General features: G+C 32.5%; 1 protein-coding gene across 2 annotated transcripts in view; it reads right to left on the bottom strand.

The window, feature by feature from the left end:
- Positions 1-16,704, bottom strand: part of CycJ (Cyclin J) — a 47,044-nt gene that overhangs the window by 13,109 nt on the left and 17,231 nt on the right. Inside the window, exons 2-4 of one of the 2 annotated variants that reach the window (XM_085821065.1) lie at positions 16,126-16,421; positions 11,519-11,551; positions 1,280-1,564 (exon numbers count right to left, since the gene is read on the bottom strand). In XM_085821065.1, coding sequence (XP_085677191.1) covers positions 1,280-1,564; positions 11,519-11,551; positions 16,126-16,405 — 598 coding nt within the window. In that variant the 5' untranslated portion in view covers positions 16,406-16,421. The remainder of the gene's footprint in view (positions 1-1,279; positions 1,565-11,518; positions 11,552-16,125; positions 16,422-16,704) is intronic. The other variant, XM_085821066.1, reaches the window with a different exon arrangement.

Here is a 16,704-nt window from a genome sequence, read left to right as displayed (position 1 = left end):
TATTCATAAACTTTCATGCTAGTTAAAAATAAAGCTTTGTATCTTCATAAGCAAAATTATTATATTAGAAAATAAATACACTGATTTTAGCTGCTCCAACAATGCTAATTATTAACTTTCATTCAAATATTAGAATTCCATCCAAAGCATAGTTGTAAAATAACAAATCCAAAGCATAGTTGTAAAATAGAATCTGCTAGATGTGTAAGGCTAAACCTAATTTCAATATACTAGACTCTCCTTTAACAATCCTAGACTGGAGATGAATTACTGCCCAGTCTTAACTAATAATCCAAGAGTGTAAATTTAATGAAACAATAATCAAAGCAGCTAAAGAGTTTATTTGCCCTTATAAACTAAAATGTTAAAAGAACAAAAATTCCTCTTCATGTGAGCTAAGAATATACCAATAAATTTAAGTATCTATATATTAAAACAAACTGTCACATAGAAGTCCAATAACCTTCAAAACAGGTTTAGTTTGTAAAATGTAAAGTGTCACATAGAAATCCAATAACCTTCAAAAAAGGTTTAGTTTGTAAAATGTAACTCCACACTTAGCTAGAACTCGCCAAAATAACAATATAGCTATCCAATCAATATGTGAAAATTGAGACTTAAGGCATCATTGGCTGATTTGTTAATACACTCTTATCTTTCTCTAAATTTAAATTCTTATTCATAACTCCATGCATCCCTGAGAGTTCATAAGGAAAGTAGAAGAGCTGGAAAGATACAGTTTAAGACATAGCACATTAAATTAAAAAAAACTTACAATTCTGGTAATCAAGATTCTATCTTGAGTGGAACATCATGCTTCATTAGCATTTTGCTCCTTTAATTCTGGTAAAATTCATTATTTATCATATTACCATGAATACTATTTTTAAGTATATAATTACTTTTAATTAAAATGCAATAAATATTTTACCAACTGGAATTTTTAATATAAACAGATTGTATAAAAATTTATTTTTAAAGAATATTTTCACCTACAGTAAAATAAGACTGCTTTCATAAAATTCTCTAATTTATTTTAAGAAATTCTAACTGGAAATATAGATTCAACAGTTAAGAAATAAAACCACGGACACGCTTTTCAAAGTTTGCATACATACACATAATGTGAAAATCCAAGCATTATTTTAAGCATTGTAATATTTATCCCAAGGGAAATACATACAAAAAGGTTAGGTAATCTCACTGCCAATTTAAAAAACAAAAATCCTGCATAAATGAAAAGGCTAAATATTTAAACTAATTAAAAACTTGTACTAACCTAAAATAATTACATCCAAGAAATAATCAATATATTTTTTCACATACTGCTGCACATATTCAAAACTTGGTAACAGCCCATCATTATGAGAATCTGAAGGACTAAGTGCATAGATAGCATAATATTCAGCAAAATGAGCAGCTGTTGGATATGAAATGTCCCATTCAAAAAATGTAAGAATGTTCATTTCCATAAGTACAAATTCTGTTAAACTGTATTTGTTTCCTATAATTGCATTAAATTCGCTGTTCTTAGGTCTAATGGCTTCATTTTCTTCAAGTTTAACTGCAAAATAAAAAATAATTAAATAAAAAAATTGCATTAAAAATATAATAAAAACAAAACAAAAAGTAGTTTAAAAAGGAAAACTAAATACCCCCCCCCCAAAATTAAAGATAAGAAACTGTCCAAAAATTCTGCCCCCCCTCCCTTTTTTATAGTCTTTGAATCTGGTTTTGTTTTTACCACAAGTGCATGTATTGACATGTCAGTTCATTTAATTACATTTTTGTAAGCAACCATAGGACATTTCCGCTTTTTGAAAGTTCAATTTTTAGAAAATTTAGTAGGCAGATTCTTATAAATAAAATTTTCATAATAATAAAAATATTTAAGAAAAAATATTTATAAAATTTTTCCTGTAATGGTTTCTGTTTTTGATTTTGCAAATAATTGACATTTTTAATGCAAATTTTTATATGTACAATGTCTTTCTCTCTCTCTGACTGAATATTCTATATCAGTCAAGTTTTGATTATAATCAACTGCATGTATAGTTCAACAGAAACTTAATATTTTTAAAAGTTTTTCTTATACTATTTACAGTGCTTGTTGCTTATTAAACTCACTGGATTATAAAACTCAGTTACTTATAAAATTTATAGTTCCAGGAACTAAAACAAATAGTACATACTAATCAGTAGGAAAACTGCTGTTTAATAAACTCATCCCTGCCACTTATAAAACTCAGATTGGCAAAAGACCAAGTCTTTAATACCACAATATCCTACTTGTACTTACCAAAGCTTTTTGCAGTTCATCTATTTAACATATTGTGGATCATGGCTTTATCATTCAGGTACATAATGCTCCAATAAAATGGCTTTGTCTGAAATTTTCCTATCTCTCCAATCCAGGACTAGATGAAGATTTTAAAAGGCACTAAGCATTTACAGAATTTTGGTGCACCCATACATTTGTGCCATTTTTTACCCATTCCTTCTTTCCTGATGTTCATTTAGCTGTGTCATACATTTCATGGTAAGATAACAATAAGATATTTTTGTGGTGCTCCCTTCTCTGAATTCCTAAGCACCTTCTCATAATGCAGCATTTTTTTATGTCCTAAGTATGTGCTTTTTGTACTGAATGGTTAATTCAGCTCTCCCAGTCCCTGTTCATAAAACACTGTTTTCAGAGTTCTTTGTCCACACAGGACTTCAAAGGAGAATAAAGAATTTCCTTATTTTAATCTTGACAGTAACAATCATCTAGAAGCACAGTTAATGAATAAGGTTTCTTTCTCAAATACCAGCCATTAAATGGAAGAGCAACATCTACATCCCATTTTTTAAGGTTTCCACATCTAGACTCTTAATTTTGGGACAGACACATTATGTTCACAAAGAGTTATAAATGAGAAAGGTTTAAGAAACACTTCTTAGCATTACTATATATTAACAGTCTTTGAATGAAAAGGAAGTGATAACTGCAGGCTGGATGAAAAGCAAAGAAAGCACCGATCATGCTTGTTATTTTGAAGCAGCAGATCAATAATACTGACAAAGGATAATCTTCTGCTGGATAAAAATGTAAGTTTTGAAATTTGAATGAATCACTGAAAGAAGCATTTTTTAAAATTTATTCAATGCTTAACCTGTAGCATGCGAAAATGCCATGCAAAAAGATTTAGGCATGACAGAAAAGGATAAATTAATAAAAGATTTTGATATTCTTACTGTATCCAAAGAAAAAAAAAAAACATTTAAAACTGAGAGTTTTCCAAATAGCTTTGTGAACTTTAATTAAACAAGAAATATAATTAATGAAGAACTAACAAAGAATGTAAATGTCTCAAGTGCAAAAACAAAAAGGAAAAGAAAAAGAAAGAAAGAAAATTGAGAACTGCTTTTCTAGAATGGTTTCAAGCTATAAAATTAAAGCGTAATTCTACTCCTAAGGCATTTTTCACTAATTTGCTAAATGCTGAGACAGAATTTTGTATCAACTGACTGATGGTTCAAAAGTTGGAAAAAAAGAAATCCAACATTTTTCATCACAAAAGAAGAAGTAAAGTAAGAAGAAAGAGGCAGATCATAATGTGGCTGATAACTGGATAAAAGATGATTTACTTGGACTGCTACATGAATACAAGCCACATGAAATTTATAATGCAGATAACACTGGACTGCGTTGCAGAACCATTATCAGAACACACATTAATATTTAAAAGTAAAACAATGCTGGTTTAGGAGACTAAAAGGAATGACCTATATGGATATGGATTATGAAGTTGCTTATTTGAGCCAAGAAGGAGCCTTAATAAGCTAGATTAAAAAAATGAAGCCTCTAAGCCACATGATTTTAATAAGGTGAAACTCTGATAACGGGAATGAAAGTGATATAAAAGAAGTGGGAGACCACCATCTCCTGTATGGTAAGGATACTAATTAGGAGAAATAAAAGTCACCCCACGCAAGAAAATAAGTAAAAGTTAGCAATCCAGCAAGAATACAAAATGATGGTTTTTAAGCATGTTGGTAGCAAATAGAAAGAAATTGTCTTCTGGAATGATTTGGTAATTAATATATTTGCTGCCATCTATGAGAATACTCATAATTGGTAAACTGAGTTTACTTGCCAGCTACGAAATATCTCATTATTGATCACCTTACCTAAAGCACTGAGTATGAGTATTGCTGTAGCAAATGCTTGCAGTGTTTGGGTATTTGGCATACATGTACTTAGCGTACTGAAAATGGATCATTTATTTCTCAAAACATAGATCTAATAACTAAATGTTTAAAATGCAAAACATTTGTTTTTTGGTTTATTCACTTGGAAAATGTTGTAAACGGACTGCTCAAATTCTTATTCAGTCATTCTTGTAAGACTAGTGGGAAATAACATATCACACATGCAGAGTTTTGCATGAATGCACAGAATGGGTGCATATTGCTTATCTAGTTTCAAGTTATCTTGCATTTGGCACACACAGGAAGCAAAAATGTTATTTCATATGCCAATATGAGTATGCTCACATGAATTTATTAATTTCTAAAAGTAATCTATTATACTTATGTTTAAATAATAAAACAAAAGAAAATAATTTAAAAGCGCAAAATGCAAACAGGATCTTGATGAGTGTGAATGGATGCATCATATCAGCTTTGGCACAGAACATGTTAAGGACTTCAGGAAAATTTGCAGCATCACAGCTAAGTGTCCAGCTTGAAGAAATACTCATCAGGTACAGTCCAGAGTAATTTACGAGGAGTATAGAAAGTTGATTGGCGATACTACAGGCTATTCGCATGATGTGCTTAAAATATGAAAGTCCATGTGAGCCTATGGTTAATAATATCCTCCAAATACCTTACATTATTTACATGATTCACAATGTCACCAACTAAGAAATGAGATACTGTGTTATTAATGTGTAATATAGACCCAACAATAAAGAAGACAGCACTGGTTATTGACAAAAGCAGAAAACCTCAATATTTGAAGTGAGTCGAGGATTTACTTCTAACTTAACATAGCAACAAGAACTCATGGATGACTATTCCTATTTTTAATGATTTTCTTTTGAATGACAATGAACTGAAACTGAAGAAATTAATTTTACCTATTAGATAACTGTGCAGCACACACACTTCTGATCTCTTTCTAAAAAAAAATCAATGTCACTTTCTGAAAATACAACTTCTAACATTGTGCCTTTAGCTTAGGATTTTTAAAAATGTAGTTTTAATGTAGAAGATGCCTTAGAGGAATTGAAAGCTATAGCTAATGTCTGAGACATCGATGAGGGAAGTTATATAGATTCATTTCTATAATATGTGTCATTTTGCAAACATATTGAGGCAGTGTGCATAAAAACAGAAAATGTTAAAAAAAAAAAAAAAAAAAAAAAGTGATGATATTTCAACACCAATTAAATCTAGAAAAACACTACAAATTCCAAGAAAAACACTTCAACTGAAAGGTGCCAATCAAAAATGCTATGGTACTCTTCTGTTATCAAAATCAGATTCAGAAATGTATGTGTATATGCCAGTATGGATGGATGGATGGATGTGTTCATATACATGTACATACATATGCATAGGTGTATATACACATTTACTCACATACATGCATAAATTTTTTAATCCAGTCCGATAACAGAAGAGTTCCAAAGCAATCAGCAGCTTTACAAAATTTAAAAAATACAACTGAAAAGCTGTTGTTGAACAGAATGAAATAAACACAGATAGAATAGTTGTTTGTAAAAGACAAAACGTCATAAAAATATAATTATACAAATATTTTAATAAAAAATTTTTAAATGACTTTCAAAATTGCCTAAACAGTTTAATTTTAGTATGAATTTTTAATTATTATTTTAGCTTTAATTATTGAATTAATTGTTAGTTATTATTTTGCTTAAAAAGTTTAAAACTTACATCACAATGTGTAATAAACAAATTGTCGTCTATTAAACTCAACCACTTAATAAACTCAAAAATATCTAATAAAATACTTGGAAATTCAGGCACCTTTTAACAGTAGATGTAAATTTTCAAGATCTACCGATGCAAGTGTCTATAAGATAATTCAATTAATTTCATTTTCGATTTTGTTCCTCAGTTTTGCATATGTTGCATATTTTAACATCGGTGGCAGTTACTTGTCTTGTTACATGATGTCTTGTGTGAAACAATTTATGAAACTTTAAGTGAATTATGAAAGAACAATGCTTCATTTTTGGTGAATATGATACTATTGAGAGAAATTTTGTAAATTAGTGCCATTGCTATTATACAGGCAGAAATAAGAAGAAAAATTTCTTTGTTACCTCTGTCTTTGTGTGTGTGTGTGTGTGTGTGTGTGTGATTATAGCAAAGCCTCGAGGGCTATCTGCTTAAAGGGAGGGATGCCTTCGTCGAGGACTTTCTAAAGGAAACTGGCTCGTATACACGTTACACATGGGGAAAACCAACCTCTGTCTTTGAAACAAGAGGCACATCAAGTCAGAAATGCATAAAAAATACTGCTCATTCTGAAACTGCAACTTAAAACTTACCAATAATGTCAATAATCCTGAAATCTCAACATCAGCTCGACTCCAGCTTAAGAATCACCAAAAATGACAATCATTTTCAAGTCCTCAATATTCTCACATTCATCACATTTTGAAACATGTACACAGATCTTAGCAATAATGTAATCCTCTTGGATATGAACTGAGTGGCCATGGAACATGAGGAAAAACTTTACTGTCTGGAAACAACATAACTTTGCAGATCCTATGTTGTTAATGAAAGGCACCCCCCCCAATTGACATTACAGGTGACTCTAATAACAACCAGCAATATCATGGCAAAAGTAAATTATTTCTTTATTTTTTATGAAATTATTTCTTGAAAAAATTTTACAAAAACTTTACAGTTCCTCTCAGTAGAAACAAATTCATCTTCAGGATCTACCTATTTCAGCCTAAACATCAAATTCTCAGCATTGCACTCTTTGATATCAGGATCCCACGTGAATCACTGAAGATTTTATGGAAGGTAGTATGAGTTTTAATCATCAATAAAGTAGAAGAAATACAAGTATTGTTGTGTGCATATAGGTTTGTAATAGATTGAATGCACACAGAACCCATAATAGGTTGATAACATTTATTCTACCAAAAAACAGCTTTCCATAAAAATTTCTAGTTCTAGAACTTTTCACAAAAACACATGTACAGTTCTTCTCAGTATCAATCAGTAGTTATATCATTTCAGTAGTTACCACTTCAAACTAAACAGAACTTTAACAGACAATTAAACACAACACAATGCAAAGAATATCCAAACTACAAACATCACATGATCTCTCAATATTCTGAAGTCAGTTATGAACTAAAAACTGAGAACTGATGCTCTCTGGAAAAATCTCTGGTGCCTTCCATTTCTTGAAATTGCTGGAAAGCATATATGGTTAAAGTTACATATAAGGGCTGGATGTACGGTTATAGTTACATAAAGGGATCAGTTATTCAAGTACAGTACCAATTATAGATATAGAAGAAATGACCAAAATGTCACCAAATTGTCACTAAGCTTGGCGACTTTGGCGATTTCTTGTCAAATCTGGCGACACCCCCAACTTGGCGATATCTCTACAATTTAACGAGATAGCCATTCACCTCAATGTTAAATAGCCTTCCATCTCTGTAATCTTATTTTTCTGACAGAGCTTCATCTCTTTCTTGCATTTAATGGAACATTATACGAAAGATACTATGGTAAGAGTATATTTACGGGTACATGGATACTGAGTTTGTGCAATTCTTTGACTTGTTATTTTGGCTTTGTGTAGCGACGATTTTAGCAATTGTGGCTATACAAAGACAAAATAACGAATCAAAGAATTGCACAAACTCGGTATCCATGTACACATTGACCTATTTTCACTTAAAAAACATCAGAGAATTGCACACTCCCTTGACTATGTCCATGTACACATCGATATATTTTCACTTAAAAAGTCAAAGGAGCAACCAATTCTAGGTAAAAGTATATTTACGGAGCATTCAACTACTCAGATTACCATAAATGAAGGTTATGATAAGTGAAACAACAACTTTGCAATAATACAAGGTACCCTTCAGTCTACTCTATCTGACACTTTAATTTCATTAAAATTATTTACATGTACACAAAATTTATAGCAATATTATATTATCAAGAGCCTTTCTGTCATTAGTCAATTCATTAATCTGTTGTTCAGTGAGCTGTTTCCGTCAAAGTATGGATATCAGTAACTTGGCACCATATGGCATTGGGGGAATAGAAAAACAAAATTTTCTGAATAAAAGTGAGAATGTATATATTCTTTCAATTTTGTCATCAAAAATGCAGAAGTTGTAACTGTTTCTTTCCTATCAAATTTTTGAGATTTGATTCTTATATTTTATCCACAACATCAATCATTTAAAATTATACAAGAGATATAAGAAAACTCTTCATATTAACTTACTAAAATACAGATTTTCAAATAAATATATAAATTACAGTTATATTAAAAAACAAGTCACATACAGTACAAAGTCTTTAATCCGGACGTCCATTCTCCGGAATGATGTATAATTCGAACCTCAAAGCTACAAACTTCATGCGCATGTGTAAACACAGTACGCATGTGCATAATACGTTTACACATGCGCATAATACTTTTACGCATGCGCGGTTAATGTGCGCGTCCGCTACACATACACGTAAAAAGAAGAGATACTGTTTATAGAGAAAGGGAGCCTGTTTATAGAAGAGAGAATTAAAGAGATAGTAATTCAGAAGTCAAACAACAAAAATCAGCGTTAATTTACAAAATTTTGACAGGACTAGTTTCGATGGTTTTACCGAACCATCATCTTCAGCTGCAAAACCGCAAATGAACAAGACAGGAAACAATGTTCAAATAAGACAAGAAAGCCTGGACAAGAATAAGCAAGTGGCGCCATCTGTTGGCGAAACCAGAACTAAAACATAATTTCTCTAAAACCCGAAGGCAAATTTGGATTGGAATTAGGATCGTTAACTAGAACAGAAAGATTTTTATGAATGTGAAATGCCTCTAGAAAATCCAGTTCTCCAATGGAAGATGTTTTTTGAATAATTTTGGCAGCAGAAAAATTGAAAGTGTGATTTTCGGACCAACAATGTTGAGCAACAGAAGACTTCTGTGTTTCCTTTTTTCTAACATATGCCTCATGTTCTTTGACGCGAAATTTTAAGGCTCTCTTAGTTTGGCCAATGTAAATTAAACCGCACTGGCAAGGAATCCTATAAATACCCCAGGAATTCATATCCGGAATGGGGTCCTTGAGTATAGAAGTTGGAATTTTATTGATGGGAGAGTAAACAACCCGAAAGTTAAATTTCTGCAAAATATGTGCAACTTTATAGCTAATTGATGGAAAGAAGGGAATGACAACAGAATTTTTATAATCTCCTAAAATAAGAGTGTGGCTTTTAGTGTGTTGAGATGAGAATTTTTTAACTGCTTGATTAATAATGTTGGGTGAAAAGCCCCTGTCAATAGCTATTGCTTTTAAATAATTTAGTTCTTCATCAAGGGCTAGTTTGGAGGAGCAAACTTGAAGAGCACGGAAAACATAGGAATAAAATGAAGCTAACTTTTGTTTAGTCGGATGACATGATTTAAAGTGTGGTGGAAGGCAAACCGATGAAGGTTTACGGTAAACTGTAGTACTGAAGTTGGATATGTTACGTGTGACCAGAATGTCGAGAAACGGAAGAGAAGTGCAAGTCTCAAGTTCAAAAGTGAACTGAATAGCAGGATCAATAGAATTCATTGTTGAAAGAACTCTATTTAAATCATCTTTATTACCTTCAGGTAAAAGTATCGTCTACGTAGCGGAAGCATGCCGGGAAGTTTAAAGTTTCAAACAATTTGGATTCATAATAATGCATGTAGATATCAGCCAGGATGGGACTGAGGGGGCTTCCCATGACTAATCCCTCAGTTTGCTTGTAATATTTATTTTGGAAAACAAAATGTGTTTGTTTCAAACAGAGTTGAGTGAGAGAAATTAGCTCATCAATTTCGATGCAAGAGAAATGAAATTCGCGAAGTCTGGTTTCTAGACATCTTAATGCACCCTCCACTGGGACATTGGTGAATAATGATTTTACATCAAAAGAAACCATGAGTAAATTACGAGGAGAAATGTTTTTAACCTTTTTTACAAACTCTATTGAATTTTTTATGGTGTAAATGTTATTGTCTAATAGAGTGGAAAATCTAGAAACTAAATATTTAGCTAATGGATACGAGGCAGTACCTAAATTTGATACAATAGGGCGGAAAGGAATACCACTTTTATGAATTTTGGGAAGAGCATATAATCTGGCACAATTCGCAACAGATGGGATAAGCGAATGTTTTAAGTTGCTTGAAATGATTTGCGAAGATTTGATCGCAGTTTTTATTTTGGATAAGTCCGAAGGTGAAGGATCTTTAGGGATCGGATTATATGGTCCTTCGTTTAAGAGTTTAGTGACACCATCGATGTAAGTGTTCTTATCCATGACGACTATCTGGCCACATTTGTCGGCCTTTGAAATAACAATATCTGGGTTAGAATGAATCTCGCGCATTGTAGCTCTTTCTCTCGCAGTTAGATTTGGTTTCAAAGGTTTATTATTGAATTTCACATTATGAGCGATAAAATGCCTAATCATTTCTTTCTGTGAATCTGAAACTTTACTGAACTTGAAAGCTTTTTCGATAGGAGCCAAAATCTTTGGAATCGAGGGTTTACAGGTTTGTGAGAAGTTAAAATTATATTTTAGAATTCTCTCTTGTTCTTCTGAAAGACTAACATTAGAAATATTAACTATTGGCTTGATGTTTACAATGGGAAGATTTTTTGAACTACTTGAACTGGAAGACTGTAAAAGAAGTTTTTCGAATTTAACTGCAAGGGTGTTTTTATGACGGTTAACTGCATTCTCCGTTCTAGACCAAGACTTTTGTTCAAGGGCAGTGAATTTTGGATATGTTTTAGCGAGTTCCAGATGAAGCCTATAGAGTTCATGTTCAATTTTGGACAATTGTTGACATGTATCCATTATCACGGACCGAAGTAAGGCAAGTTTGCAATTTAACAGAATTCTTGACACGCGACTCGAAGGTTTTTGATTAGATTTGATTTGAATAAAATTGGGGATCAATTTTTTACATTTCCATTTAAGTAAAAAGTCAAGATGATTCAGGAATTTTTGCCGTTTCAGGCGTAATTTAGTGAAACGATTAACGGATGAAGGCATGATAAACAATGCAGAAAATCAAACTAAATTAACTGAGCAATAATAAAGTACACACAAAATAGCAGAAAAATCTCTCACTGAAATGAATAGAAAACAAAATGTTTGTAAGCAAAATGCATGAAATCAGACAAGCAAAGCACAATATCCAAATGTACAAAACATAAACATAACTTGAAAATTGCAAAAATGTACTCACCGAAACTCCTACAATCACAAAATGGCGGCTCCACTACGTGCAAAAAAGAAAGCAAAATGTAAGCCTGTTTGGGGCTTCTATAATTAAGACACAATAACACGCCGAACAAATACTAATTCAGAAGTCAAACAACAAAAATCAGCGTTAATTTACAAAATTTTCACAGGACTAGTTTCGATGGTTTTACCGAACCATCATCTTCAGCTGCAAAACCGCAAATGAACAAGACAAGAAGCAATGTTCAAATAAGACAAGAAAGCCTGGACAAGAATAAGCAAGTGGCGCCATCTGTTGGCGAAACCAGAACTAAAACATAATTTCTCTAAAACCCGAAGGCAAATTTGGATTGGAATTAGGATCGTTAACTAGAACAGAAAGATTTTTATGAATGTGAAATGCCTCTAGAAAATCCAGTTCTCCAATGGAAGATGTTTTTTGAATAATTTTGGCAGCAGAAAAATTGAAAGTGTGATTTTCGGACCAACAATGTTGAGCAACAGAAGACTTCTGTGTTTCCTTTTTTCTAACATATGCCTCATGTTCTTTGACGCGAAATTTTAAGGCTCTCTTAGTTTGGCCAATGTAAATTAAACCGCACTGGCGAGGAATCCTATAAATACCCCAGGAATTCATATCCGGAATGGGGTCCTTGAGTATAGAAGTTGGAATTTTATTGATGGGAGATAAACAAACAACCCGAAAGTTAAATTTCTGCAAAATATGTGCAACTTTATAGCTAATTGATGGAAAGAAGGGAATGACAACAGAATTTTTATAATCTCCTAAAATAAGAGTGTGGCTTTTAGTGTGTTGAGATGAGAATTTTTTAACTGCTTGATTAATAATGTTGGGTGAAAAGCCCCTGTCAATAGCTATTGCTTTTAAATAATTTAGTTCTTCATCAAGGGCTAGTTTGGAGGAGCAAACTTGAAGAGCACGGAAAACATAGGAATAAAATGAAGCTAACTTTTGTTTAGTCGGATGACATGATTTAAAGTGTGGTGGAAGGCAAACCGATGAAGGTTTACGGTAAACTGTAGTACTGAAGTTGGATATGTTACGTGTGACCAGAATGTCGAGAAACGGAAGAGAATTGCAAGTCTCAAGTTCAAAAGTGAACTGAATAGCAGGATCAATAGAATTCATTGTTGAAAGAACTCTATTTAAATCATCTTTATTACCTTCAAACAGGGTAAAAGTATTGTCTACGTAGCGGAAGCATGTCGGGAAGTTTAAAGTTTCAAACAATTTGGATTCATAATAATGCATGTAGATATCAGCCAGGATGGGACTGAGGGGGCTTCCCATGGCTAATCCCTCAGTTTGCTTGTAATATTTATTTCGGAAAACAAAATGTGTTTGTTTCAAACAGAGTTGAGTGAGAGAAATTAGCTCATCAATTTCGATGCAAGAGAAATGAAATTCGCGAAGTCTGGTTTCTAGACATCTTAATGCACCCTCCACTGGGACATTGGTGAATAATGATTTTACATCAAAAGAAACCATGAGTAAATTACGAGGAGAAATGTTTTTAACCTTTTTTACAAACTCTATTGAATTTTTTATGGTGTAAATGTTATTGTTTAATAGAGTGGAAAATCTAGAAACTAAATATTTAGCTTATGGATATGAGGCAGTACCTAAATTTGATACAATAGGGCGGAAAGGAATACCACTTTTATGAATTTTGGGAAGAGCATATAATCTGGCACAATTCGCAACAGATGGGATAAGCGAATGTTTTAAGTTGCTTGAAATGATTTGCGAAGATTTGATCGCAGTTTTTATTTTGGATAAGTCCGAAGGTGAAGGATCTTTAGGGATCGGATTATATGGTCCTTCATTTAAGAGTTTAGTGACACCATCGATGTAAGTGTTCTTATCCATGACGACTATCTGGCCACCTTTGTCGGCCTTTGAAATGACAATATCCGGGTTAGAATGAATCTCGCGCATTGTAGCTCTTTCTCTCGCAGTTAGATTTGGTTTCAAAGGTTTATTATTGAATTTCACATTATGAGCGATAAAATGCCTAATCATTTCTTTCTGTGAATCTGAAACTTTACTGAACTTGAAAGCTTTTTCGATAGGAGCCAAAATCTTTGGAATCGAGGGTTTACAGGTTTGTGAGAAGTTAAAATTATATTTTAGAATTCTCTCTTGTTCTTCTGAAAGACTAACATTAGAAATATTAACTATTGGCTTGATGTTTACAATGGGAAGATTTTTTGAACTACTTGAACTGGAAGACTGTAAAAGAAGTTTTTCGAATTTAACTGCAAGGGTGTTTTTATGACGGTTAACTGCATTCTCCGTTCTAGACCAAGACTTTTGTTCAAGGGCAGTGAATTTTGGATATGTTTTAGCGAGTTCCAGATGAAGCCTATAGAGTTCATGTTCAATTTTGGACAATTGTTGACGTGTATCCCTTATCACGGACCGAAGTAAGGCAAGTTCGCAATTTAACAGAATTCTTGAAACGCGACTCGAAGGTTTTTGATTAGATTTGATTTGAATAAAATTGGGGATCAATTTTTTACATTTCCATTTAAGTAAAAAGTCAAGATGATTCAGGAATTTTTGCCGTTTCAGGCGTAATTTAGTGAAACGATTAACGGATGAAGGCATGATAAACAATGCAGAAAATCAAACTAAATTAACTGAGCAATAATAAAGTACACACAAAATAGCAGAAAAATCCCTCACTGAAATGAATAGAAAACAAAATGTTTGTAAGCAAAATGCATGAAATCAGACAAGCAACGCACAATATCCAAATGTACAAAACATTAACGTAACTTGAAAATAGCAAAAATGTACTCACCGAAACTCCTACAATCACAAAATGGCGGCTCCAACACGTGCAAAAAAGAAAGCAAAATGTAAGCCTGTTTGGGGCTTCTATAATTAAGACACAATAACACGCCGAACAAATACTAATTCAGAAGTCAAACAACAAAAATCAGCGTTAATTTACAAAATTTTCACAGGACTAGTTTCGATGGTTTTACCGAACCATCATCTTCAGCTGCAAAACCGCAAATGAACAAGACAGGAAACAATGTTCAGATAAGACAAGAAAGCCTGGACAAGAATAAGCAAGTGGCGCCATCTGTTGGCGAAACCAGAACTAAAACATAATTTCTCTAAAACCCGAAGGCAAATTTGGATTGGAATTAGGATCGTTAACTAGAACAGAAAGATTTTTATGAATGTGAAATGCCTCTAGAAAATCCAGTTCTCCAATGGAAGATGTTTTTTGAATAATTTTGGCAGCAGAAAAATTGAAAGTGTGATTTTCGGACCAACAATGTTGAGCAACAGAAGACTTCTGTGTTTCCTTTTTTCTAACATATGCCTCATGTTCTTTGACGCGAAATTTTAAGGCTCTCTTAGTTTGGCCAATGTAAATTAAACCGCACTGGCAAGGAATCCTATAAATACCCCAGGAATTCATATCCGGAATGGGGTCCTTGAGTATAGAAGTTGGAATTTTATTGATGGGAGAGTAAACAACCCGAAAGTTAAATTTCTGCAAAATATGTGCAACTTTATAGCTAATTGATGGAAAGAAGGGAATGACAACAGAATTTTTATAATCTCCTAAAATAAGAGTGTGGCTTTTAGTGTGTTGAGATGAGAATTTTTTAACTGCTTGATTAATAATGTTGGGTGAAAAGCCCCTGTCAATAGCTATTGCTTTTAAATAATTTAGTTCTTCATCAAGGGCTAGTTTGGAGGAGCAAACTTGAAGAGCACGGAAAACATAGGAATAAAATGAAGCTAACTTTTGTTTAGTCGGATGACATGATTTAAAGTGTGGTGGAAGGCAAACCGATGAAGGTTTACGGTAAACTGTAGTACTGAAGTTGGATATGTTACGTGTGACCAGAATGTCGAGAAACGGAAGAGAATTGCAAGTCTCAAGTTCAAAAGTGAACTGAATAGCAGGATCAATAGAATTCATTGTTGAAAGAACTCTATTTAAATCATCTTTATTACCTTCAAACAGGGTAAAAGTATCGTCTACGTAGCGGAACCATGCGGTTTTGCAGCTGAAGATGATGGTTCGGTAAAACCATCGAAACTAGTCCTGTGAAAATTTTGTAAATTAACGCTGATTTTTGTTGTTTGACTTCTGAATTAGTATTTGTTCGGCGTGTTATTGTGTCTTAATTAAAGAGATAGTATTAGCACATAAAATGAAGCAACTTAAACAAATTACATTGAAAGAAATGTTTAATAAAGTAAACAAATAAATATTAAACTTTTTTTTTTTTTTTTTTTGTAAATTTTGATACCCTTTAGATCATAATTGCTCTTTATTTCTTAAATTACGGTTTCATATTTTTAATTGTATAATTTCTGCATGCCATCTTATCAGATTTAAATTCATGATCTATAATCCGGAAAAAACCCTGATACGGAATCGCCGAAGTCCCAATGAGTCCAGATTACGGACTTGTAAAATAAAAACTTTTGAATAAACTGTGCCTCATTAGATCATTTTGCATAAATTATAATAAAAAATATACAATAGTTCTAATTATATATTCTAGAAGATTTCATTAAAATGCATTCAAATAAAAACTCAGGGTTTAACATACCAGCAACTATTAAACATCCTAAGGCCACGAATTGTATATGTTCAGAATGTATATTGTGGTTATCCATGAAAATGTCCAGAAGATACACAGCTAAATGTTGGACAGGAGAACAGAAGTCCATTTTTTCACAGACTGAACTCATCCATTCCACAAGAGATTTACGCAGATGCAACAGCTGAGATTGTCCTCGGAAAAAATACCTTTCCTTTTCTCTACAGCAGAGATAATTATGGATGTCTTGTTCATATTCTTTGACGCACCAGTCTCCTGTAGTGCTCATGAGTTTGAATGACAATCTAAAACCAACAAAAAATACAAAATGTTAAATTCATAATAAAATAATTGGAGAGGATCAAAAATTATGTTTAGGATCAATGTCATTACATATCATGATCAAAATATAGTTTAATCAATTCAAAACTATTAGTTCTTGCAATAATAATATCAATAAATTATAAAAAAATACCATAATAAATTACATTTACAATGTGTATGATATAAATACACATACAGTACAAAGTCCAAAATCTGGAATGATCTAAAATCTGAACCTCAAAGCCACAAACATTTTTTTTTTAT

The sequence above is a fragment of the Stegodyphus dumicola genome, chromosome 7, assembly GCF_044657685.1.
Source record: "Stegodyphus dumicola isolate Sdum_Otavi_A_Nest chromosome 7, ASM4465768v1".
Lineage (NCBI taxonomy): Eukaryota > Metazoa > Arthropoda > Arachnida > Araneae > Eresidae > Stegodyphus > Stegodyphus dumicola.
Note: the sequence above shows the minus strand (reverse complement) of the source record. Positions and strands in the feature narration are given on the sequence as shown.